The sequence below is a fragment of the Trachypithecus francoisi genome, unplaced genomic scaffold (genome assembly GCF_009764315.1).
Source record: "Trachypithecus francoisi isolate TF-2019V2 unplaced genomic scaffold, Tfra_2.0 Lachesis_group6, whole genome shotgun sequence".
Taxonomy (NCBI): domain Eukaryota; kingdom Metazoa; phylum Chordata; class Mammalia; order Primates; family Cercopithecidae; genus Trachypithecus; species Trachypithecus francoisi.
Genome location: NW_022681471.1, coordinates 1,316,034 through 1,343,443, shown reverse-complemented (window position 1 = coordinate 1,343,443; position 27,410 = coordinate 1,316,034). Strand labels below are relative to the sequence as shown.

General features: G+C 45.6%; 1 protein-coding gene across 1 annotated transcript; it reads right to left on the bottom strand.

Annotated features, from left to right (window-relative positions):
• Positions 1-337: 337 nt before the first annotated feature.
• Positions 338-27,410, bottom strand: IDS (iduronate 2-sulfatase). Its single transcript, XM_033201718.1, is given in 12 exon segments — positions 338-4,771; positions 8,478-8,609; positions 8,612-8,650; positions 11,777-11,791; positions 11,794-11,902; positions 18,039-18,209; positions 19,803-20,003; positions 22,598-22,686; positions 24,972-25,149; positions 25,791-25,844; positions 25,847-25,929; positions 26,646-27,410. Coding segments are annotated over 12 exon segments (1,647 nt in total). The 5' UTR covers positions 26,749-27,410; the 3' UTR covers positions 338-4,298.

Here is a 27,410-nt window from a genome sequence, read left to right as displayed (position 1 = left end):
TGAAGCAGTGCTGTGCAGCCATTACAGTTGCTAACCAAGAACTGTCAATGACATAAAAAACCACGCTAACATTTTGTTAGACCAAAAAAACAAGATATAGATTATACGTGGTAGACTGCAGCTATGTAAAGCTAAATATGTCCACATCTGCATATATGTCTTTAGGCAGGTAAAAGAGTGAAGGGAAATATACAAATGTCAGCAGTGGCTATGTCTCAAATGGTGGGCTTCTTTTCATCTCCAGTCTTCACATATTCCAGATTTTATGCAATGAGCATATATTACTCTGATAATGGGGTGGAGAGAAACAGTAAGCATAAAACCAAATCACAAACAATGCAAAGGAAAATGAATATTTATTCAACCTCCAGTTTGGGGAGGGGTCTGTGTGTTTAACAGGAAAAGACACAGAAAAAAACTGTCACACAGGAAAAGATAAATATGTTTGATTACTTTAAAAGGTGAAACCCATAACCAAAATTTAAGGCAAATTAACACAAGTGGAAATACAAATGCCCAACTATCGCACAAAGATAACCATGATCAAGGTCACTAACAAGCGAAGAATTTTAAGCTTTTTGTTTGTTTGTTTGAGTCTCGCTCCGTCACCCAGGCTGGAGTGTAGTGGCGCGATCTTGGCTCACTACAAGCCCCGCCTCCCGGGTTCATGCCATTCTCCTGTCTCAGCCTCCTGAGTAGCTGGGACTACAGGTGCCCGCTATCACACCCGGCTAATTTTTGTATTTTTAGTAGAGACGGGGTTTCACCATCTTGGCCAGGCTGGTCTGGAACTCCTGACCTCATGATCCACCCGCCTCAGCCTCCCAAAGTGCTGGATTACAGGCGTGAGCCACCGCGCCCAGCCAGAATTCAAAGTTAAAACAGGTTACCACTTTCACCTGTTACCATCAGGCTGCTTATTTTTATGTTTTTTATTTGTATGCATGTTTACTTTATGTTTCAGTTTACACCCCCTAAGGCAGCAAGAGAGCAGGAAGAGAAGCAAAATAGAGATGTTTTTGACAACTTGGCACTGACAGACTATCCTAAGGGAATAATCTGAAATACATAAAAACATTTTATTCACAAAATTGGTCATCACAGCATTATTTACAATACTGAAAATCTGGAAATAACCTAAATTTCTAACAATTGAAAGAAGGTTAAGTAAATTATAAGACTACGCAATAAAATATATTACCAGCAATATAAAGTATCTTTGTGAAAATCTGTAATAACCACACATAATACTTAGTAAAAAAAGAACATAAATTGCATGATAAAGAACACAATATGACCACAACAATGCAAAAAATTCACACCCCCAAAAAAGACAAGATATTATCTGGCGATTTTGCAGTAAAATACTCATGTATTTGTGCTATATTTCTAATTTTTCCATAACTGACACATCAATTTTCTAATTAGGAAAAAATCCCTTTTTAAAGTAAAGCGAACACAAGATTCTTTAGCAATGTTCATTCCATCCCACAATAGAGTCTAGAGAGTCACAAAAACCTCAGCCTCCTTCAGGAGAGGGGGGGAGCTTGGTAGTGAAAAATGGTCATGAATGAATGGGTGAAGAGAGGGAGGGGACAACCTAGTAGGAGGGAGGTAAGGATAGGCAAGGGAAAGGTGGGGACCAGTAGTCATACTGGTCAGCCAAGGAAAGGGGCATTGTGGAGTCAGGGAAGACTCTGACTGCTCAACAGAGGTCTGTCTAGACCCAGTAGTAGGCACTGACGGTGTTATCAAAGGACAGGATCAAAGAGAGATTTTAGGAAGACACATGGATTATTTTAGGGACAGGGGAGGAGAGAGGAGGGGTGGGTAAACTACTTGGAAAGAAAGGGAGAAGGACCGAGAAGATGGCAATGGGAGTGGGGAAGAAGGGGCTGATTGTATTTGTCACCTCACTACCAAACATACTTTGCTCATCTCCAGATAAGTCTTTGTGGGTTAAATGCAAGGCAAAGAAACAGCTCATAAGAGGAACCTGCCAACATCCAACAAACTCAGTTCAAATCCACAGAAAATCTAGGAGTCTCCAAAGAAAATCACAGTCTCACTATGTCGCCGAGGCTGGAGTACAGTGGCACGATCTTCGTTCACTGCAACCTCCGTCTCCCAGTTCAAGCGATTCTCGTGCCTTGGCCTCCTGAGAAGCTGGGATTACAGGTATGCACCACCACACCTGGCTAACTTTTGTATTTTTAGTAGAGACGGGGTTTCACCATGTTGGCCAGGCTGGTCTTGAACTCCTGACCTCAAGTGATCCACCCGTCTCGGCCTCCCAAAGTGCTGGGATTACAGGCGTGAGCCACCACGCCCGGCCTCTAACACACTGGGTTTTAACAAGCCCCTCAGGTAGTTCTGATGTTCCCTCGTGTTTGTGAGCCACTGAATGAGGGTCATTCAAAATGTCTAGAATCACTAGTTCTGCTGTCAGCTAAACCATATGAAAGAACCCCTGCTCAAGTGAAATAAGAGATTTCTACAAATAAAGTGACTGGAGGACCACTAATAAGTCATGTCCAGCTTAGTGGGGTTGGGGAAAGGTTATATGAAGCAACAAAGATATGGTTTCTCTAAGCCAAGTCAAGGTAAAGAACTGTGGAGTAGGCGATAAAGCCAAATGCACTGAACTATGTCATAAGGAATTTACAGGCTGTATTGTAAAAGTCACAGTGAACATGATGACAGCAACAACGAGGATGAAGAACAGCGAAGAATAAGCTGAGGGAAACCATCGACCAAAGAAAGCCGAGGCTCAACAGAGAGACGAGCTTCAGGATCAGGAGATGAACAGGGCCCTTCAGTCACAGAGAAATCGTTGTTGCCAGAACAGTTAACTGCTTAAAAGATCACCATGCTACCATATATACCTCTATTGTAGGATAATTAATTTTAAAAATCTGTCTAAAATTTACTGATTTTAATATAATATCTTGTCATTTTTGGTAACAATTAATACACTGCAGTAACTTAATGTACTTTGCTGTATTTTGTTTCACAAACATTTACCTTGAAACACTGGAGACTTTGTAAAGAGAAAATTACTAAAAATTACTCCTTCACTACAGGACATTAGATATTTAATAATTATTTAGAAAGCTGCTGACACTTCTGATGACTACTGATAACTGATAAGATTCAACATGTTATAAATATGAGTTGTAAATATTCCATCCCTTTTGAGATTATATACACTAAGCTTTTTACTATCACTGGCCTTTCTGGATACTTTCATATTTAAAGAATACAGAACCACATTCTGGGAGATTGACAATGACCTAATGTTACACTAATGAAGTCTTCACAGTCCTCAAAATAATTTAGAATTTAATGTTTCAATAAGCAATTAAAATGGAATATTTTGTGCCTCCTGAATAAACACATGTCTGCAACCAACCGTCCCTAAAGAAGGATACTAATATATTTTGAGTGATTCAATCCATCCATGGATATAGTTACATCTTTAAATGTTTTCCAGTGTGAACAACAGTCTTTTAATAGATGGCCATTGAGTTCAAGGGTCATATTATTTGTTAACAAATTATTATTTGGGCCAGAAAGTATCTGAAAAAAGTTTAACCAAATTTCCTACACACCTCATATCTCTAGTTTATTGAGCATTATTTATTATTTGATGTAAAAAGTCTACATTAATTACTTCATACATATTTTATCTTGAGATTTTGAAATCCCATGGTCTTAGAAACAAAAATAAAAGATAGACTTTAAGACACCAGCTTCTGGTATTTTTTTTTAACTTTAGATTTGAAAAAGAAACATGGATTACATGTTAACATAATATTTTGAATATATAGGGCTACATAAGATACATTATTAAATTATAAACAAAATAATCAGGAATTTAATGTGGTGCCTAGTTGATATATGGTTACTTTTTGAAATGCGCTAAATTCCACAAATAATGAAAGTATTCTTTGTGTATAATGTTATGTTTGGTTATTATGTATGGTCTTCGTATCCGAAGGTATGACATAATTTGTGTTTGTTTGCTTTGTATTTATTCAGTAAACAAGCTGTAACTGTTTTAGAAAGAGGGAAATTTTTTAAAAACTGGGCTAATTACCAATTATAAATTAATAAAGACTAAACGAAAAGGGTTGGCTCTTACATATTCTCAGGCCAAATTGTTGATGTATGTTTGGATTAACTAGCCCTCAGGCTGCTTCCAATATTATGGATAATCACAAAACAACCAGCTCTAACTCCTCCTCTCACCAGCTGGAAGGGAGCACATTACATTTGCCATCCACGGTTGGCAAAACTCAAGGCATCAACAACTGGAAAAGATCTCCACCTTGGGAATCATTATACATATTATGATCCTGCAATGGGTCAGAATCCACAAAATACAGTTCCCCTGCATGGATGTCAGAAAAGTTAGCCAGAAATTCATCAGGATTGAAGCCAACCCACACAGTATACCTATAGTCTATGGTGCGTATGGAATAGCCCATGATCTTTATATCTTTTAAACTCGGCTTGTCAGAATTCCACTGAGGGAAATCTGCAGGCCGAGGATACTGGCTATAGGCAATCAGTTCACGGGGATTACCAGGGAGGTATGGATCCTCTTCCAAGTCACGGAATCGAAAATGCTTCAGAAGGTTCTTGCCTTCTCTGCACAGCTCAACGTGAAATGAAGGAACGGGGCAGCGAGGTGGAACCTGCAGTCCTGCAAGTCCAGCCAGCGTGGGAAAAAGAGACACAAGTTCCACAAGGTCCATGGATTGCCTCCCTGAAACAGGAAGCAACAGAGCAGAATGGGTTACATTATAAAAGCCTGACATGGCCAGGCAGGATCAGTAAAGGAACCTGTCTGGGCTCCATGTTTTCTTTTTTTAATTTACAACATTTATCTTTAACAACAGACGTTTAGAAACACCACCTCAGTACCTCGCCCTGCATTAATTACTCATCCAATCAAATAGCAGGACGCAAAATTAGAGTCCCACCAGCCTGTTGGCACTTTTTAAAACAACCTGAATTTTGGAACCACCAATGTAATAACTGACTCAGACAAGGATCATCAATTAAGGCTAAAATCACTAGGTAAAAAAGTCTGTTGAGGAACGGGATATTCTGAGTCCCACAGCATCACCCCACACATTACCCCCTTCTGGATGTCTGCATTAGAGTTATATTTTCATTTTATTATGGTCAAATACACACACCATAACATTTACCATCATAACAACTTTTTAGTGTACAGTTCAGTGGAATTAAGTACATTTACACTGTTGTGCCATCATTACCACCATCCATCTCCAGAACTCCTCTTAATTTACACAACTGAAATTCTGTCCCCATTAAATAACAACTCCCCTTTCTCCGTCTTCACCCAGCAACTGGAAACCACCATTCTACTTTCTATGTCTATGAACTGGACTACTCTAGATACCTCAAAGGAGTGGGATCATACAGTATTTGTCCTTTTGTGACTGGCTTATTTCACTTAGCATAATGTCCTCAAGGTTCATCCATGATGTAGCATGTGTCAGTTTCCTTCCTTTTTAAGGCTGAATAATATTCCATTGTATGGACAGACCACATTTTGTCTATTCTTCTGTCAATAGACATCTCAGTTGCTTCCACTTTCTGGTTGCTGTGAATAGTGCTGCTATGAACATTAATGTACAACGTTTGATTGAATACCTGTTTTCAGCTCTGTGGATATATACCTAGGAGTGGAACTTCTGGGCCATAGAGTAATTCTATGTTTAACTCTGAGGATCCACCAAATTATTTTCCACAGTGGCTGTACCATTTTACATTCTTACCAGCAATGCATAAGTGTTCCAATTTCTCCATATAATCACTAACAGTCTTAATACTTGTTTCATTTTTTGTTTGTTTGTTTAGACGGATTCTAGCTCTGTCTCCAGGATGGAGTTCAGTGGCGCAATCTTGGCTCACTGCAACCTCCACCTCCTAGGTTCAAGCGATTCTCCTGCCTCAGCCTCCCGAGTAGCTGGAATTACAGGCACATGCCACCACGCCCAGCTAATTTTTGTATTTTTAGTAGAGATCGGGTTTCACCTTGTTGGCCAGGATGGTCTTGATCTCCTGACCTCGTGATCCACCCACCTTGGCCTCCCAAAGTGCTGGGATTACAGGCGTGAGTCACCACACCCGACCTTTCACAGCTTTTTGTTGTTGTTGTTTTTTATTAATAGCCATCCTAGTGGGTATGAAGTAGTATTTCATTGTGGTTCACCCATATTTAAAGTCTAAATATTGTACTTTATATTGATTCCTGTTAAAATTGACCTTGGATTTGCACTATCATTCTGGCCCTTCTGGATCTTTAAGATAGTGCTTTATCATACTTGATTTCATTTTCTAGACACTTGATTTGTAAGTAAAATAAAAAGAAAACAAGTAAAGAAAGTCGAAAAGCATACCTTTACAATGGCAAGATCTGGCTGATGCCTAGCTCTTCAACCGAGTGATCAAACTTACAATACCAGTAACATTGGCCATGAAGTGCACCTCCCCACCCCCAAATGTGACACAATGGGAGAATACAATAGCCCATGTAGCACACATGTCAAGAATGTTACCCTGTAGTCATGTGGAAACAATCAGACAAATCCAGGCTGTGGGACACTGTATAGGACAACTCGCCTGGATACTTATAAAAAGATGAGGTCAGGGAGATAATGGGGCCAGAACATGTAAGGCCACCGTGATGACTTTTACTCAGATCAAGAAGGGTACATAAGAGCCTCCTGTGCCGGGTTGTGACATGACTTGACTTGGGTTTTAGTGAGATCACTGTGGCTGCTCTGAGGAGGACAACCTCCAAGGGATCCAGGGCACAAGCAAGGAGACCATTTAGCAAGCTGTTGCAGTACTTCAGCACAAGATAGAAGCAGTCTAGTCCAAGGCAGTGACAGGGGAAGTGGTGGGAAGTGGTACACAGAGTCTGAATGGAGTGTGACAGGCTTGCTCATAGACTGAATATTGCATATGGAGTAAGAGAAAAACAGGGGTTGAGATTATTCCATGATTTTTTGGCATGAGTGACTATTTTCATTTCTTGAGGACAAGAAGAGTGTTGAAGGAAAAGCTGAAGACGAAAGATGTGAAGTCCAGCTTTGGATATGTTAGGCTGGCTAAGTGGGAAAGACTGTTGGAAACAAAAGCCCGAAGTTCAGGGAAAAGACACAACTAGAGATAAAATTTGGAAATAAACTGAAAGGCAGTGCAGTTACATCCATTTCTAAATTGCTGAACACTTCCCAACAAAAGTTTCAGAAAAGATTCTCAACCAATCAGAAGACCTTTCCCAGCAACAAAGGGCTAAAATCATGCCTTGAAACTCTTTAACCTTTCTATCAATGACATGAAAGAAGACAGGGCATGCAGTGCACAAAAATCAAATGTGCAAAAAATAAAATTGGGTAGTATAAAGCAAACTCGGAAAGATCCAGAAAGGCCAGAATGATGGTCCAGAACCAGACAATTTAAACAGGAATCAACATACAATACAAGATTTATATGTTAAGGATGGATTAAATGCTTAAGTCCAGAAAGGGGGCAATCTGGTTTAGCATAGTTCATAGAAGAGGTACTCCAAAAACAGCGAACATCTTACGCCATTTCAGAGACAGTATACAACCTGTCTCTGAAATGCACTGCGCAGATCGAGTCAGGATAGAACTCACAAGAACCCACACAGGTTGCCCACACATCCAGGAGGGGTATCTGGTCCAAATGGTATTCTGGAAGTGCCTTCTCAAACTGAAACATTTTGGAAGACAGAGACCAGGACAACCACAGGTCTAAACACTACCTTGTGACGAATGGTTGAAGGACTGGGGATTTCAGCCTAGAGAAGAGAAGGTATTGGTGGACGGATAGGGTGGGAGGCATCACTGCTGTTTTCAAAGTTTTGAAGGACTGGTACATGGAAGTCAAAGTAAACTTGCCTTTCACTGCTGGGGAGGACAGAGTAGAATCACCTGGTAGATTTTACAGATCTAGTGGTTCACTAGATTGATGAGCTGTCAAAATGGAAAATGTACCCCCCATAAAGAAGGCTGAGTCCCTACCAAAAGGTGCATTGAGGGAAAGGGTTCTAGTCATCTGTTACGGGGGCAGCCCCTTCCTCTAAGCTCTGGAGCAGGCTCTCGTAGACTGTACCACAGCCCTCCTCATCTTGGGGATACAGCTGTTCCTTTGTCCATCACCACCCCACAAGGCTCCTTGTGGACAGGGACCATACTTGTCAGTTCTGGTTCTGTCACTCTTTCCCTGCCCAGAGTATGGGAGATGCTCAGGAAGCATGTGCTGACCACAAAATGTTGAGAAGAAATTCCAACACAAGGCAGGAAGCAGGGTCTGTGTAACCTCCAAAGCCTATGATTCAATAAAGTGGTTCACATATAAACTAAAGGTGATCTTACTGTCAAGCAATATCATTTCAGCATATTTTATACCTGGTTCCATCAACTCTGAGGCGGAATCAAAAGGGTCAAGGTAAGGGAAAAGCTTCTCGCCTGCCTCCGGAAGTGAAGCCGTCCTTCCAGGAACATAGAACATCAGGGGAACATGGGTAGCAACATCAAATTGCTGTATTTGGCCCATTCTCCATGTTCACCTAGAGCCCACCCTAGTTCATAAAAAGCACAGAATGACAGAAAATGAATAATCATCATACCACAGCTTGTTTAGTTTAGATACCATTTCATTTCCTGTTGTAAAAACCAGAGAAAGTAGAAACTCATCACCTAGAAGAAAAATATTCACTTGGAATTACCACAGAAAGGGTGATTTCAACTGAATGCTGCTGTACTCAAAATCAGTTATTTGTCCTCATGAGGAAACCTTTAAAAAGAAAAAATAATGAAATTTCCAAACTCAAATATCTTAACAAACTACTAGCAACATATACCTAACGTAGGGCTCTGTGGTGGTTCCCACACATGCATTCGTCCCCTGCTAAGACACGCTCCTTCTTGACAGAGTGAGAACCCCGAAAGCTGTAGTGTCACCACTGCCCTGTCCTGTACCTACCAATCTTTTGACTCATTTCGTCCAAGCTCAGGTTTTCAGTTTTGGGTGTGTGCCACCTAAATTCGAGCTGTGGAACTGCAGCACAATCAACAAATTCAAAAAGGCAAGGACATCTTGCTCAGATTTTAAGATATACCATAGATGGAGTAAACCAAAACCTTTGATTCCAGATCCTTAACCCCGATTAAAAACAACACAACCCTTCATGCCTATTTAAAACATCCCTTGCAAAAGATGGTTTGAATATTCCAAGTTGGACATGCCCAGTCTTTTCAAGTTACAGCACCCTTTTTGATACAAAAAACGGGCATGACAGAAATTGTATAGTGAGTAGTGTTATACAAATAACCAAACACACCAAAAGCTGCCACGGGTAAATTTGAGAAAGTGCTGAAATACACCACATAGCATGAGACCTTGCTGGCTCTGTCTAATAGTTGTTGCTGGGGCTGCAAATGGTGTCCCAGCCTTCCAGGACCTGTGGTCTCCAGAACAGGGCTGAAACCTGTTCTGCGTTGACACTGCTCTCCTAAGAAGACCCCAAGTTGAGAGAAGCCTCTTACCCACTCATCTATAATCAAAGCAGACTTGATGCCCATCAGAGTTGCCCAATGATTCTGGTGAGCCCTTCCTCCCTCTGGCTGGGGGAGCATGGTGGGGACTTCCAGATAGCTCTGTGGAGCGCAGAAAGAGAGGGAGTTCCCCTTGACTCCTGCCCCAGTCAGTCAGCCCTGTGGGCCGAGGGGTAGCCCCACTGCTCAACCTCTCCACTCTCTTGGGAAGGACGAGGCAGCCTTGACCCAGGAGGGCTGATGAATGTGTAGGTTATCGGCAGGCTCCTAGGCCACCAGCTTGGAGATCACGTTGTCCCTTTTAGATTCAGTGTGGCGGGAATCTAAAAGGTTGAGGATGGAGAAGCCTGCAGGATGGCAAAGTGAGGGACCCCAGCAGTGGGACCTCAGAAATCCACCCCCGAAACTCTGACTGGGGTGCCCGTGGAGGCTCTGAAGGTACAGCAGTCAGGTGCTCTGTGGCATTCTGAATACTGGCACGCAGCCTTCGGCCTCTGCCAGCTTTTGTGAGCTGCCCTGCACCAGGCAGAGGTGGCCCCCAGGCCTGGCACAGGGTCTGACACATGGCACATGCTATAGAAATAACTGTGGACTGCCTGACTGCAAGATCTCATTGAACGTCTGGTGCCGGGCCTCAGCCTGTGCTGCTGTAGCCAGGAGCGAATACAGGGAAGTCTGGCTAAGGAGAATGCATGCCTGTGTGGGCCCCAAGGATCCATCTCGAGATCAGGAGGAACAAGAGCCCAGTGACCTTGACAGGCAGCTCAGGAGGTTTCTGGCTCCTGCTCCAGAGGCCCAAGATGAGGACGTGGCAACACAGGGAGGCCCAGGGAATGATGAGCTCAGGGACACCTGTTAAAGTGCACTTTCCCATGCCCAGACCTGCAAGTTCCTGAGACCAGTTGCAGAAACCAGCATGTTTTACTAGCTCCCAGGCAGTTCTGATGGAGGATGTCCCAGGAGGGTACTGTTAGATGGGCTATTTGTAATCTGCAGCAGCTGCCTCACAACAAAGAGTGTGCTCATGGAGAAAAGGAAACTGGGCACTGAGGGGTCAGAAGCAGATGGCAGATCATCAGGAATATGTGAAAAATTATGGCACCTCCATATATAATATTACAGACCTTTCTAAGGGAAAAAGCAGGCTTCTGAGAAATGACCCAGAGATTGTCTATGATATTGTTAAGTGTACAAAACCAGGGAACATTAACAGTACACACAGAACAACCAATCACATCTTGTGACATACATGTTACAAACATACACATGTATATCCCTTTGTGCATATGTGCACAACTGATGGCTGGCAGATGGATCCCTAATCCATTGGCACCTGTTAGCCCTGAGCAGGTGGGAGAAAAGGGCAGGATGTTCTGGCCCTGACTTATATGCTCTGTATCCTTTTTTCTCTTTATGATAAGCACAGGTTATGATTTACTATTATCCTATTTCATATTTGATGATATGAATTACTTTCCTTTTTCTAAGTATATCAGTATTATGGTTATACTTCAAAAGAGGCAGTATTTTCCAGAGATAGTGATAAGAAAACAGAACCATCTGGGATTTGCTTCAAAACAATTCGGAGATGGGGGAGTGGGTGAGTGGAAATGGGGGGAGCTGCTGTTTTATTCCCTGCTCTTGGAATGTTGACGAATTTAAAAAATGTTTTTAAAAAGATAGTTTCATTTTTGGAAAAGTAGGAACTAGCCTTAAAGGAGATAAAGACTTGAAAAGCCTAGGTTCTCGGCAGAGAAGACAGCGGGGATAGGGGTGGGAGGGCTGGAGCCAGGCCTGAAGAGCTTGCTGGGCTCTGCCAGGATTGTTCTGGATCCTCTCCACCCAAACTAAAAGACCTCCAACCCTCCAGGTTAAAAATGGGGGTTACAAGAGCTCTGCCACACAAATGGAGGGTTCCTGCTGCATTCACCAAGAAAAAAAAAAAAGTTGCTACAAGACCCTAAGCATCTAAGACAGAGGTCTCAGGACTAACAAGTTGATCATAAAAATACCCCAGGATCCCAGACTCAAGGCACCACTGGTTCACAAAAGAGAACAAACCCATGTTTATGTCAATGGCAATTTTGCAAAGCATGTTTCACAGGAAAGTTCAGATGTTTTGACGCACCAGGGAATTTCAAAATGCTTACCATGATCCGAGGTAACGCAACAATGGTGCTGTTGGCCAGCTGAAGATCGTCCAAAGCACTCAAGAGGTGGCCAACCTGTGTATCCAAATATGACACAGAGGCGAAGTAGCTCTGGCGGATTTTCCGCTGCAAATTAAAAAACATAATAATGAGAGTGACTGCAATTTAAATTGCCATGGCATACAGAGATAATGCTTGCCTGAGTATCTCTCCCAATCCCAACCCCTTAGTTGATGCCCTTAATGATTTACTCAGCCAAAATGTAACACTGCTTTTCCTACCATCTGCATCGCTTCACCCAGAGTCACAGCAAAATCTGTAGGTCTACAAATAAGATACATTTCTAAGCAAATCAGATTTCACTTTAGGGCACAGATCACAGTGGATGAATATGTCACCTACTGCTCCTTTCTGTCTCCCTCACATATTCTGATGGGTTCCAAGAGATGAACATGTACACAGAAACTGATCCTACAGTCCCTTGAAACACAGGCCCACACATGCTCTGATAAAGGACACAAAGATACAATTCAGTTCTGTTAATTTCCTGTGGCTGCCATAACAAAATATCACAAACTGGGTGGCTTAAAACACAGATATGTATTGTCTCCTAGCTCTGGAGGCTAGAAGTCCAAGATCAAGGTGTTGGAAGGGCCATTCTCTCCCTGAAGGCTCTAATAGAAGAATCTTGCCTCTCCCTAGCTGCTGATGGTGGCTGTCAGTCCCTGGCATCCCTCAGTTTGCAGCTGCATCACTGTGTCTCCATCTTCATGTGTTCTTCCCGTCTATCTCTCTCCCCTCTTCTTAAAGGACACCAATCATATTGGATCAGGAGCCCACCTTACTCCAATATGATCTGATCCTAACTAATTACATCTGCAATAAACCTATTTCCAAATATGCTTACATTCTGCAGTACTGGGGGGTTAGGACTTCAACAGCTCTTTTCAGGGAAAAAAATTCATAACTTAACACATAACAACAACCCTGACTGAGCCTTTCCCTCTGATCACTTTCTAACCCAACAGCAGATTACAACTGCATATTTTCATGGACCATGGCCGTTACATGGAGCTCATTTCTAACAAACTGTCAGCAGGCAGAAGAGTGAGGGAGAGACCAGAGAGCAGCACGTCCTTCATAGTCCCTGAACCCAAGAGGGACTTTGGGAACAGCCAGATCATGCCCTGAAGTAAATGAGCCACTGGCCCCTCCTGGGCTCTCATCCCCAGCCTGGTTCACAAATGCTAAGAACAAAGATTAATCCTCCACCCCGAAGAGGGGTGAGAAGAAAGCCATGACTTCTCAGACCAGTCCCTGACTTATCAGCTGGACCCACCAGCTTCTTCTTATCACTGCCAGGGTGAGGACAATCATAAGATTCACCCGTTCTCACTTGCGATCAAGAGAAAAGATACACATCCAACCTTCTAGCAGGATTATGTTGAACCCTGGCCTACTTATACTTTCTGGTAGATGAAGTATTCAGCCTGAAACGTGTGGAACTTTGGTCCTCCTGGGGAAGAAAGACACCTGTCAGGATGGCTGTGTCCTATACAAAAGTATTCCTCCTTCCTATGCTAGCCCCTGGATGTAGGCAATAAGCAGACAAGGTCCTCAACCTTGATGAACCACCCCATCCAGTGAGGACACAATCATGGAGACAAGAAAATGTTTAATTATCAGTGAGGCCTGCCGGGTCTGTCCTGCAGACCCTGGCCTATGGATGAAATGAGTACTCAGACACAGGTATGCAGTGTAAGAGCAGCTAGGTGACTGCCTAGCTCTAGTGGCAAGAGAGCAGCCCCAAGAAGCTGGAGCTGCTTGCTTTTACTCAGTGCAGGCACAATGCCAAAAACCTGGCCCCAATCTGTAGGTAATTAACATTTATTGTTCCCCTTCCAGGGAAACTCACATGCACAGATGATCAAAGGTCAGCTCCTGGTCAACATAAGTAAACAAGCCTGTTTAAGATAAATTCTCCTACACTCCCTTGTACCTACTCCTTGCACTCTGCCTCAGGGTTATAGAATAGCTGCCTTCAGCTATTCTCCCCTGGGGCTCTGCAGAACCTTCTGACCTTTCAGAAAGTTTGTGTCCTTTCCCTATAGTTTTTCCCACCACTCTGACCGATCCCCCACAGAGGCCCAGGGGTGACACAGGGTAATAAGCCCTCAAATCTGCCTGGAAGATTCCGGGAAGGCTTCACAGAGGAGTTAGAATGTGACAAGAAGCGCCTGCAGTCAGACAAATGGGGCTTGGATGCTCCAAGCAGGGGCTGCAGGACACAGAACAGTATGGAGTTGTGACAGAGTAGGTTGTGTGTAGGGCCAGTGAAAGGCTCATGTGACTGGAGAATCAAATGGGAGGGCAGAGGGGTGACTGGAAAGTTAGGTCTGGGCCAGATAATGTGGACCTGGTGGGTCTATCTAGGGAGTGGAGACTCCAAGTTCTAGGCCAATGGAGTCACTGAGGTCTTTCAAGGCGAGAAATTGACATGATCTGGGCTGCAAGTTATTAAGAGTCATGTTGCAACAGGACACAGACACAGATTCCAGAGGCTTTAGACAAAATGGTACTAGGCCACTGCTGGGTACATAAGAGGTGCTCACCACACTTGCTGAATGAACAAAACAAAGCAAGGACCACTAAAGTGGTCCAGAACAATGTGATGAAGGATCCAGAGGACCATGTGGATGTGAGAGGAATTTAGGGGCATCAAGTAGACATGGGGGCAGGGAGCAGAGCAGGAGGAGGTGTTGAGGAACCCCAGGGTGACTCCAGGTTTCACATTCAGCTGGTGGCATAATTCGCTGGCATGTGGGGGCAGGCGGCGCAAGAGGAGGAGGAGGAGGAAGGAGTTCCAGAAGGGGTGGAGCTGGCCAACAGTGAGAAGTGACACGGAGCTCAAGGAGGTCAGGACCCACACAGATGGATTTTATTGGCCACGAAGGTCAGTGCTGAGGTGAAAGTTTAGTGGGTTGGGGAGGTGGAAGCCTGCGTAGAGGACGGAGAAGAACAAATGGACAATGAGGCCACAGACATAGCCAGAACAGCCCAGTGTGCAGTCGTTCTGCCTTGGAGGTCAGGTGAGGGAGTGGAAAGCAGAAACAGGCAGGGGCAAGGGGGCTGGCACTTTTGCAGCTGAGAGGGATGAGAGTGGATGGAGAGGCTGCAGGGAAGGTGGGTGAGAAGGAAGACCTTGCTCTTTTTGCTTGCAGACGTGGGAAGCAGGCACAGTGGTGGGGAGTCGAGGGAAGAGGCCTCGAGCCCAGAACATGCAAACACAAAATTCCAGATCTCAGTGATGGAGATTATTAATAGAGCCCATTCAACAAGTACACACTAGGTGGCATCTGATCCTCTGAATGGCACATTAAAGACTCCAAGACTCAGAAGGGTTAATTAACTTGCCCAGAGTCACACAGTTGATAAGGGGCACAGCCAGAATGCGTACCCACATCCACCCCATCCGATCCCCTACCTCTGCCTATCCACCAGCCTCCATTTCTACAAGAGGAAAGGTGCTGTCCACTGAGAAATGGGGCACAGGGGTGGCAAAGGCCTGGAGGGGAGCAGTGAAGGGGAGTAGGGAAGAGGTCATACAAACAGAGCAGCTGCAGAGGACAAGTGAGGTGAGCTGAGCAGAGAACTTGCCTGGGCTGCTGGGGCTGGAGGCGGGGTATCTGAGGGCCTCTTGCTTCGTGGGGGCGTGGATTTTCTCCAGCAGCTTTCAGGACTTGGACTGGAGAGCAGAGGGTGTGGTTGGACTGTCTGACGATAAGGGTATTGCAGGAGGGGCAAGGATAAATGGACAAGTATGGTGAGCTAAGTGGCTGGGAAGAACAGTAGTCACCTACCACCAGGCCTTAGCTATTTAGGAAAGCAACAAAGCCAACAGGCCCTGGACACAAGGGGGAGATAGAAATGCATATTCTGGTGATCCCCGTGAGGTGGAGCAAGGGAGGTGCTAGGAGAAGAGGTTGTGGTCAGTGTGGTGACTCAGAAGCAGCAGGCAACAAACTCCTGAGTGTGGCCCCTGAGGTCACTGGCTCATGTGGAGCTGAGTTAGAGCGCTGGAGCTGAAGAGAGCCCAGAGCTGAGAGTCTCAAGAGTGCAGTGAGAAGGGCGTGGATGCGGACATCCAAAGCTGCAAGAGGACAGTGAACAGGCCCGAGTTCAAGCGGAATACAGGGCTGGGACCAGCACATGCATGCATCAGGGAGGCCCTCTGAGTCATGCTGTCCACTGTGTCTAAGGAGGGGACTAACAGAACTTGAAGGAGACCACTCCGTGCAGCCGAAACGGTCCTAGATACTTCTACATGCTCTCTTTGATTCTTGCTGAAAATCTCTAAAGTAGGTGTTATTATGGAAAAACTTTACCTACCTTGTTTCAATTTTATAGAGAAGAAAACTCAGGGAGGCTCAGGGAGGTAACATGACTTGACAGAGGTTAGGCAGCTGGTATGGGGTAAACATGAATTCGAACCCATACTGCTGGGAACCAACAGATCCAACCATGGGGCTTTGGAGTTACAGTCCCTGGGGATGAATCGGCTCCACCTAGCACTAATTTTGTGTCAGACAAGTCAGCACACCTCTCATGCCTTGAGTTTCCTCACCTAGACAACAGAGAGCAGGTACCTCACTAAGTCCCCATGAGGGCTAAAGGCATACCATACATGAATCAGCGCCCTTCCTGGCACACAGTCCATTTTGAAGGGTCATTTTAAGTGACCGTCACTAATAAAGCATCCAGGTGCAGCCTCAGGGCCAGTTCAAGCCACTTCATCATCAGTAGCCCAGAAACACAAAATTAGAAAAAAAACAGATGGATGCATTGCTTTCCAAACTCTCAGTGAAACCAGAATCAAATGGATTTGAGGAATGCACACCTCTCACCACGCAAACTCTTGTTGTGCAATCTCAGGGGCCAAGTAAGTTTGGATAGTAAGGGGTATCTGTATGCGGTGGTTTTATTGTGTTTGTTTTAAACAATATACTACGGCCGGGCGCGGTGGCTCAAGCCTGTAATCCCAGCACTTTGGGAGGCCGAGACGGGTGGATCACGAGGTCAGGAGATCGAGACCATCCTGGCTATCATGGTGAAACCCCGTCTCTACTAAAATATACAAAAAACTAGCCGGGCGAGGTGGCGGGCGCCTGTAGTCCCAGCTACTCAGGAGGCTGAGGCAGGAGAATGGCGTGAACCCGGGAGGCGGAGCTGGCAGTGAGCTGAGATCCGGCCACTGCACTCCAGCCTGGGCAACAGAGCGAGACTCTGTCTCAAAAAACAAACAAAACAAACAAACAAACAATATACTACAGCGGAGGCTCTCAAACTTCTGATGAATCAGAATCACCTGGTGTGCTTTTTTTGTTTGTTTTTTTTAAAGGAAATGTCGGTTGTCAGGTCAGGTTCCACCTCCAGCTTCCAACTGTGTAAATCTGAGTGGGCCAAGACTTTGCATTCCCAACAAGCCCTCCCAGAAATTCTAAGGCAGGTAGTCCAGGATGCATACTTTGAAAACACTGCCATCTTCCATTCACTATAGCTTGCCTGCCACAGCATTCATGTGGTAAGAGAAGGGCAGGGTTCTGTGTGGAATATTCCAGAAAGAGCATTAGTCAATGTGTATTCTGCTCTCCAGGGAGAAAGGGTGATTGACGAGTCAGTGTGAGGATTCTAATTGTGTGGTTGCTCTGCCCCTAAATCATAGCAAAGGAATGCCAGACATCACAACTGGATGGCACTGGCCATGATGGTGTCCCAATTCCCTCTGCACCAAGGTCCTGCTCACCAAGCCACCCCCTGAGAGTGACAGCTAGCCAGGGTGGGCTTTTCCCACAAAGGGAACCTGCAAGTACCAGCAAACCAAGCATTCTGGGCTGTTCGGGAGTTGCTCATCACTCTACAATTAATGAGCTATCACCTAAATTAAACAGTATCCCCCTTGGTTAGGAATGGTCACCCAGGCTGCTTCCCCACCCGTGTCCACACGCAACAAGTCACCAACTCTCTGGATATTCCCTTCTTTAGAAGGTAAGACACTGATTGGGAGAGTCCTGATCCACGCAACACTGCCTGTGTCCTAAATACCTATAGGACACCTCCACCCCAGCTCTTTGCCCGATAACTAACACAAAGAAAGCTCTTAATAAGACATTATAGATGGAGTTGTGTCTACTGAGAAGAGTGGTTTCACCTATGACACTATGTCATCAGTGTCCAATACATCCCCCAACTATGTCCTTGATACCTGAAAGTCCACAGGAATTGGGCCATATGGCACACTGATGTTTAAGGCTTGGACATCTTCCCGTTGCCTGATGTCCATCCAGGGGTTGTAAGCCACAGGGGGTAGGCCATCAGGAACCTCGGAATCGGGGGCCAAGGTGATGTTCTCCAAAGGATACAACTTCTGAAATTCCTTGGGGAAAAACACAAAGCCACAAAGTTGTCACTCTTTTAGCAAAAGCACAAGGTTGTGGCTCTATTAGTATCTATGCTGCCTTTTCTCTAAGCCTGTGATGAATTTACATGGTGGCTCACTAGCATTTCCCATGTGCTCGTCCCTGACCTGGAAGTCCAGCCTTAAGTTACTCTCATGAGATGCCAATGGCAATGAAACCATACGACTTCTGTTTCCTACAAACTGAGCAGCAACAGCTCTCTTCCTTCATACAAACAGATGCCCTTCTGTTCCTGTCCCCACCTCCTGCCGGGATAGAAAGTGTCATGAGGTGTTGGGTTCCCAATATCACCCTCAGGTTCAGTAATTCACTAGGGGAACTCAGGATTCAGCATTTAGTCTCACTCACAGCTATGATTTATTACAGTGAAACACACTCAGCAAAGAAAAAAGGCACATGAGGCAAAGTCTAGAGGAAACTAGGCACAAGCTTCAAGTCCTCTTCCAGGGAAGTCACATAGGATACACTTACTTCTCCCAACAATGAGTTGTGTGATAATACATGTGAAATGCTGCTAACTAGGCAAGCTCATTAAAGCCTCATTATCCAGTTTTTATTTGGGGCTGGTCAGGTAGGCATTGTCTGTCTGAAACATACCAAAATGCCAGACTCCCAGAAAAAAAAAAAAAAAAAAAAAACCAGGGGTTCATCATCAACCACAATGTTTGTCTAAACAGTTTAAGCATAGTAAGTCAATTCTGGGAGTAGTGGGAACACTTTCGAAATCAAAGTTCCCAGATGCCAGCCAAGGGCTAGACTTATAAGCAGGCCTTTCAAGAATCACAGCCAGGTCAGCTTTGTTAACTGTTGTCTGCAAAGAGGCAGGAGAGGTGAACCCCACAGCCTTCTTCTTCTATCAAGGGGGCTGACAGCTCCTACTAGGAAGGCAAGGTCCCCTGGGCCAATCACAGCAAGATACCTGCAGCATCAAAGAGCATACCACTGGTCTCTACTCTCATTACACGTGAGGGGCATTCTCTGCAAAGTCAAAAGGATGGGATACTCGGCCCTCATAAAACATGATAGGGAAAAATGGAAAAGGATTCTAAAACAGAAAAGACCACATGCTCTAAATGACATACAAGCAAGTACAGGATTTGAGGTTCCAAGAAGCAATGCAGTGCTTTGTGTTTACACAATCTAACCTGACAGGCTCAGGGGGAACAGGCAGTTTTTAAAGAGGGCTTCACATTCCCTGGGGCTGTTCTGCAAGGGCCATCCCTTATTACAGGCCTTGGCAGCCAGCTCTGATTCACTTCTCTGTGGTGATCTCGCCATCCAACCCAACAGTGCTTGGTAAGTTCAAGGAAAGGAAATTAAATCCTCCAGTGGAGGGAGTGGAAAGCCAAGCATTTCTTACAAGACTCTTACATGTTCTTGGCCTTGCCTCTAAATCCCATCTTCACTCCACTGAGGACACTAGTGCCCATCAGGCATCCATGATGCCTGGGGATGGCAGGATGTGGCCACCTTCCCTGTGCAAATCCCTCCCTCAACAAACAACACAGCTGTGGTGGCTGTGCTGGATCAGCCTTCAACCAGCTCTTCACCTTGGGGTATCTGAAGGGGATGTGTGGCTTATGATACCCAACAGCCAGGAAGAAAGGACTGGCTGACGTTTTCATCTTTTCCAACAACTGTACGGCTTGCTCAGTGCTCTGTTTGTCAGGCAAGGTGCCCTCGGGCACATCCACCACATCCACAGGGCAAAGCAGGTTGGCATGGAGTTCTCCGTCTGGCCCTCGACATGTCTTTCAAAACAAAATATATAACATCAGCTTTTTAAGTGCAAGAAATGAAAGCCATGAAGGCTACACACACAGATTTAATGTTCACATAATCAGCTCTTCATGTGTTATTCAGACTGAACAGAGACATCAGAAGTAGAATTAAAACAGAAAAGTGTTTCTTGTTTTCCAGGCAAGGGCCAGAAATCCACTAGCACTTAGTTTCTTGCTACTAATAATCTTTCTCCATATCATAACTAATTAAAAGAAACCCCAGTAGACTATTAAAAAAAATCCATCTCTAAATCAACAATAAAAAATGCCAATTAAAAATGGGCAAAGGATTTGGATAGACATTCTCCAAAGATGATATACAAATGGCCAACTGAACATGGAAATGTGGTTAACATCATTAGTCATTACAGAAATGCAAATCAAAACCACTTCACACCCAATAGGGTGGTTATAATTTTTTAAGATGGAAAATAACAAGTGTTGATGAGGATGCAGAAAAATTAGAACCCTCTCACATTGCTGGTGGGAATGTAAAATAGTGCAGTCACTTTGAAAACCAGTCTGGTAATTCCTCAAACAGTTAAACATAGTTATTATACTGAAGAAAATTAAAAATATATGCCCATAAGAACACTTGTACAAAAATGTCAAAGGCAGCACTATTTCTAATAGTCAAAAGTAGAAACAACCAAATATCCATCAAGTGATGAATTGATAAACAAAATGTGGTACAACAGACAATTATGTGGCCATAAAAAGGAATGAAAGGCTGGGTGCAGTGGCTCACACCTCTAATCCCAGCACTTTAGGAGGTGAGTGGATTGCCTGAGGTCAGGAGTTCGAGACCAGCCTGGCCAACATGGAGAAACCCCGTCTCTACTAAAAATACAAACATTAGCTGGGTGTCGTGGCGGGCACCTGTAATCCCAGCTCTCGGAAGGCTGAGGCAGGAGAATCATCGCTTGAACCTGGGAGGTGGAGGTTGCAGTGAGCTGAGATAGCGCCATTGCACTCCAGCCTGGGTGACAAGCGTGAAACTCCATCTCAAAAAAAAAAAAGAGGAATGAAGTACCAATTATGCTGTTATGTGGTTGAACCTCAAAAACATTATTCTAAGTGAAAGAAGCCAGAAACAAATGGCTACATAGTGTATGACTCTATTTATACCAAATGGACAAAATACGCAAATCCACGGAGACCAAAAATAGTTCAGTTGTTGTCCCAGGCTGGGTGCTGACACAAAATGAGGAACAACTGGTAATGGGTACATGGTTTCTTTTGAGAGTGATAAAAATGGTCTAAGATCAATTTGGTGTAGCTGCACAACTCTGTGAGTATACTAAAAACCATTAAATTATATACTTAAAAGAGTTTTATGGTATATGAACTCTATTTTAATTAAAAAATTTAAAAGAAAAAAACATTTCAAATTACAAAGAGGTTAAGGTTTGTAAATGACAGGGTCCAGTCAACTTGATAAGATGACAGTCCATGGAATTTCCAGATCTTCAGCTACACTAGGCACAGAATGAAAACCTCTGCTTTATTTCCCAAAGTAGACATGTTGGCCGTGAGACCAAAGTTAGTTTTGACCATGATTTGTATATCACAAAGACCAAGAGGCTGTGTCAGCTGCTGTTCCATCTCAAAAGTGTGCTGCCTTTTCACAGCCCTGCCTTGCTCACCCCACCCTTGGGCAGGACAGCCCAGCACCCGCCTCAGACCACTTGTTCATCATCTATACATACACAATTTGCAGCACTCGAGGGAGATTTAGTATTGTCAGACCCGCCACTTTGAGAAGAAATGGGTAGGAGGGCAGTTAGGGCAGGGACCTGGCCTTCGTAAGTGAGCCACTAAAGGAGCAAGATGGCTTCAGGGAATTAAGATGGGATCTTCCCTATTCAAACCACAAGCCAAAGGCCAGAGCTCACAGTTTTCACTGTATTCTGAAATGGAAAGCTGTCAGGAATTTAGAACAATACCTTCCACCTCACCTCCAAACCCTCACCCTTCCCCAACATGTTTACTAAAACCTCAGAGGTACATTTCATTTCTCAGTTCCCCAGTTGGTTTTCTCAGTTCTTTAAATGTGGGTTTTAGTTTCATTATATATTTGGGTTTCCTCTAAACCTAGATTTTCTTTGTAGGTTACTTTTTTTCATAATGCTCTAAAAATTTAAAACTCCTATCAGATGTCTCAGCTGCTGAACATACACATTAGGTCTGAGACAGATACACGGCATGCCTTTCTCCCATTCTGGGCTAAGGCTCCTGGAGCTCAGCCTCTTTTCTCCCTCCCATGTCTCAGCATCTCCTACAACTCTCAGTCTCATCCAGAGTGAGCATTGGGGAGCTATTCAATGATTCTGATACGTTAAGAGCCAAGGTTTTAGAACAAGTAGCACCCACCAGCTTCTAGAATGAAGCCACTGCTCCTGTCGGGCCTAATGCTGAACTTACTTCTGTCAAGACATTATCACAAATGAACCCACAACTTTGTGGTATATAACCAGCTTCACAGAACATGCAGTATACCCAGTAGTTTATGTGACAAAGGAAAAAGTGGTTCCTTTTCAGAAATGTCCGTTTCACAGCCTTACCTTAGTGTTTTCATACTTCTCAGAGGAAGGATGATAAGGTGGAAAAGACCAGCTATATGGAGAATCATCGGTATGGTTAGAAGTTATCCCTTGAAAAAAAAAAAAAAAGTTGTTAAAACATGACAAGTCTTTCAACACCCCACTCCCCATAACTAAAACTCTGTAAACAAAAGGGCAAGTGGAACCTCCCTTCTTTGGGGCTGTTTCCTCATCTACAAAAGTCCCCTCTAAAGCCAAACTCTCTAGTTTCTATTTGAGAACTGAGCATCTGACCTCCTGGTCCCTAAGCCCTAATGATTTGCGACAGGCTCTGTGGAAGGGACCCACAAGGACAAGAACAGTCAGCTCCTTAGAGCCCATGCTGAAACCTATCTCTCACCCTATGAAGGAGGCAGCAGAGGCATCAGCACCGCCAGGGAGTCGATGGGGGCAGGAGACGGAGGCTCAGGGAAGGTATGTGCCTTACTCGATGCTAACCACATATTAGATAAGGCAGCCAGGACTCAAAACCATGTTTTAGAACTCCAAGTTCAAGTGCTCATTCATGAAGCAGAAATCCACCCTTAAGCTTAGTAGTTTATAGTTTATTTGGGAAGACAATATAGTAGTACTGGAAACCAAGGAAGGACTGCCAGCTTTCAAAAGCATCGAAGTGCCAAGTGGGGGATCCTCCAAGCACAGAGGTTATTGTGAGTCAGGTGAGGACTGGCAGGGAGGACTTCTAGAAGCCAGTAAGGCCTGTGAGGGATCTGAAGGGAAGTGCTGCCTATAGTGGTTAGCCAGGAGTGGAGGGGATCACAGGCAGAACCTCACGAGAAAGCATCAGCAGCAGTCACACAGTGGGACTCCAATAGGAGCACCAGAAGAGGCAGGAATGCAGAGAAAGAGGCAGCGGGCGGAGGACCTATGAACACAGCAAGCACTGTGAAAGAGCACACAGGAGGCCAACAACATAGGTCCAAATCCGGATGCTGCCTCTTAGCATCCCTGCAACCTCTGGCAAGCTACTTGACTCCCATGAGCCTCCATGTCTTCCTTGGGAAATGATGATGATGATAAAAATCCACCTCGCTTGCTGTTGGGAGGATTAAAGGAGTGGCCAGCTTGGTAAATGGTACATACCTGGCACTCAGTGGTGGCTACTGTCATCTTGAAGCAGGCCCAATGCTAACAGAAAACGGTCTTGAGAACAAAGACTCAGCTGAAAAATGTGTTCCCACAAGGGCTGCAGGAAAAGGTTTATTCTCTGGGAAGGACACGGCGCTTAGAGCCTGATACCAAAATCGAATCACCAGGAGGGAGGAAGTCAAGCAACATCACTCAGTCCTTGCCTGGCTTCCCCTCCCAAAGCACAATCTCCACCCTCTGCTGTGTTTCCTCCTCTCTCCAGAAATCATCACTTCCCTGCAGCTGCATTCAGGCAAGGGGTGTGGTAATGAGAACAATAAACTGCAGAAAGTTCTCCTGACGCTGGGCTTTTGGCTGTGCAATATGATTCGTGACAGGTTCACCTCTGAAACTGGCCTGACTTAGTAGAGCTGAATGTTACTCTCAACCTGGGCTGACCAGCCTGACCAGCTGGGTTCCTGCAGAAGGCTGCCAAGCCTGCCAGTGTAACCACTGAGCAAAGGGAAAGAGACTGAAAACATTGAAGTCGTCATTCCCAAATGATAAGCATTATTGTCCCTATGGTGCTCTTGTCTTCCAATACTTTTTTTCTCCATTTTTCTCAAATACTCATGCATTACTTCTATAAATAAAAAGTTTTAAAGTTTGTTTGCTTTTCACTATCCCCATATTGGCATTAAAGACAGCCAGTTTATCAGGCAGCATTTGAGGTAAGGAATGTCCATCTCTGGCACCCTGTATATCCTGGGTACCAGATTATACTCATCTTTCTGACTTAATTTCCAGAGTGGGTAGCAGCCCCCACCTAAGCACAGCCCCCTCACTGGGCAATAAGTCAGCAACAGCAACGCTGGCCACATGGGAGGCCCTCAGGTGTCCTTACCCCACCCCTAGATTTACTGACAGGTACCCTGCAAGGAACAGGGTGGGGCCCCGAGCTGGACTCCACCCAACATTGCCACCTCTCCAGCCTGTGTCCTCCCTACCACCTGAGGAGCTGAAGGAACCAACAGTACACCCTCAGTGGTTTCTGAAAGGAAGCAAAGCTCTTTCTACCCTTTTTCACTTTGGGTGAGAACATGTAGCCGGCTTGACAAGTTGGTTTTTTAGAAAGGAAGCACTGAATAGCCAGGCACTCGCCCAGCCAGAAGAGCGCTCTGCAAAGACAGCCCCATTCCCAGGAGGGGATTTCCGGATTCAGATACCACAAACCAAGAGAACCCAGACTCTGGACATGGAGCAGTACCAGGGTGAAAGACTTTTCCCACCGACATGGTCACATAGCCATTCTCCTTGAAGTACTGGGGGATGGTGGAGAAGTTTCCAGCGTGCACCCTCCAGTAGGAGTTGAAGTCGTACAGGCGGGTGGTGTCAGGTCTCCTGCCAGTGAGGAAAGAAACGCGGCTCGGGGCGCACACTGCTTGCTGTTAGGGAGCAGAAGCAGAGGTAAACATCGTCACAGCAAAACATGTCTGCTATCTCTTAGGTAACCAAGCAACTGCCCTCCTGACGCCCCTAGCAAACAGCTTGGTAGCTGAGTCATGCAGAGCTCAAACCAGACACTGGGATTTGGGTGTCACCTAGGCAACAGACAGCTTCCCAGAGAGAGAAAGGGAAGCAATCAGCCCCTGAAATCAGCAGATGCTTATCTCCTCCTACGCAATGGCCTCCCCAGGCACACAGAGCTGCCAGTGTTGCTGGGGGCAGAGCCACCCTGACTAGCTCTTACCTGAGGCCCAGTCTGCAGACCTGTGGGTGCCATTCTGCAGCACCCCTTCCTTCTGAGCAGCAGGCAAGGCCCCGTTCTGGGAGAAAGCTGGCCAGTACTGCCGTGAGCACACTAGGTCCAGGGCAGACCTTCCACCCAAGGAGAAGGCCACCCTTGAAGGTCAAGCTTTCCCATCAGTGGAAAGCCAGATTTTCTCCACTACCATTTTCCAGACTGCTTCCTTCTAACAAGATGTCCTGCACAATCTGCGCCATCTGACAATAGCTGAAGCTCCCCGCCCCCAACCCTCAGTGCCCGACGAGGCACACACCCACAGCTAGAGGTTCCCAGACATACCTGCGCAAAGGCATTCTGGAAGAGGAGGCTGTGGGATGCCAGTTGGTCGATATTTGTGGGGACCTCACCAGCTTATCCCCATAACAGCCCAGGGAGGGGCGCAGGTCATCCACAATGATGAGAAGAATGTTCAGAGCATCTACACAGGAGGGAGGGGCTTTGGTGAGATAACCTGCACACAGAACCCTCCCTCATGGTAGGTGCTAGGTTACTAAGAGGCCCAAGGCTGGACCCTGCACCTTAGCAGCCCAGCCAGGGAGGGGGCTGTGCCTCGGCAAGGGTGGGAGTGGGGCTCGAGGAGGAAGCCCGAGTACTGGGTGGCAGGGTTAGGCTTTGGTAATGCCTCAAACCTGGGTGAGGAAGCGAGATAGTGAGTGAAGACGGTGGAAAGGAAAGATGAATTTAGGAAAAAAAGAGAATGATGCATGGAGGAAAGGACAGATGGTTGGATGGAGGAAGATAAGGAGGAAAAGATGCAAGTTGAAGGGAAGAAGGATGGAGAGAAGGAAGGGAGGAGAGAGACTGAAATACGAATAGACAGAAGGTAAAAAGGGACGGATGGACTAATGGAGGGAGGAAAGGAGGGATGAAGATGGATGCATAGAGATGGGAAAGATGGGGGAAAAGAGGAAGAGAAGCACAGAGGGATAGGAGGAGGATGGATGAATAGATAGAAGGAGGGAAGGGATGGATGAAGGGAGGGTAGTAAGGAGTGAAAAATGGAGGGAGGGAACGAATGATGGATGGATGAAAGAAGGAATGGTAGGAGAGAGGGAGAATAAAAAGAATGGATATAAACAAAGGAGGAAGGAGAGGAGAGAGGAGAGGAGACGGCAGGGAGGGCGTGGGCGGCACCTGTGGTCGAGTTGCCCTGCGTCTCGGATCCGAGGGCGACGCAGACGGAGCTCAGGACCAGACCGAGCCAGAGAAAGCCTCGGCCGGACGCGGGCGTCGGCATTTCGGCTTCGACGCGGCCGCGCGGCGGTGACAGGCTGCAGCAAGTGGCGCAGTTAGCAACAGCCGCCGCAGCCACAGAGACCTCCTCGTCGGGAACCCATGAAGACTGCGCAATACAGCCGCCGCCCGGGCCCGCAGGCCCGGGCGCTGGCCACAGCCCGAGCGCGTCTGTGCGACTCTTCCCTGCGTCCCTCCCCTTGGGGGCGGGTTCTAGAGATGCGCGTCATCCTGCGGCAGTAGGCGTGGCCCAGAGACAGGCGCAGAGCGGGGGCGGGCCAGCTGCTTTGCAAGCTTCGCAGACCCAGCGGCCCGCAGGCCCCCAGGTGTAGAACTGCTAGGGTATTGCGAGTCAACCACTGCCCTTAACAACTAGCAGTTACCCGTCTATTTTGCCTTTGCTTGTGCTATGCCTTTCACTGGAAGCCCTGCCCCTCCTTGTTATCTTTATAAAAGACACACGTCTTGTAATCCAGCCTCAATGCCATTCTCCTTCCATGAGGCCTTTTGAGAAAATCCCTTCCTCCATCTAAAAGGACTCCCTTTCCTATTCATTTCTTCAACTAATTCTTAAGTATCGCAAATATGTATACGAGGCGCTGTTGTTGGTACTGGGGCTCTATGTCCCTGCCTTGGTGGAGCTTAAAACTATAGATGATAGATAGA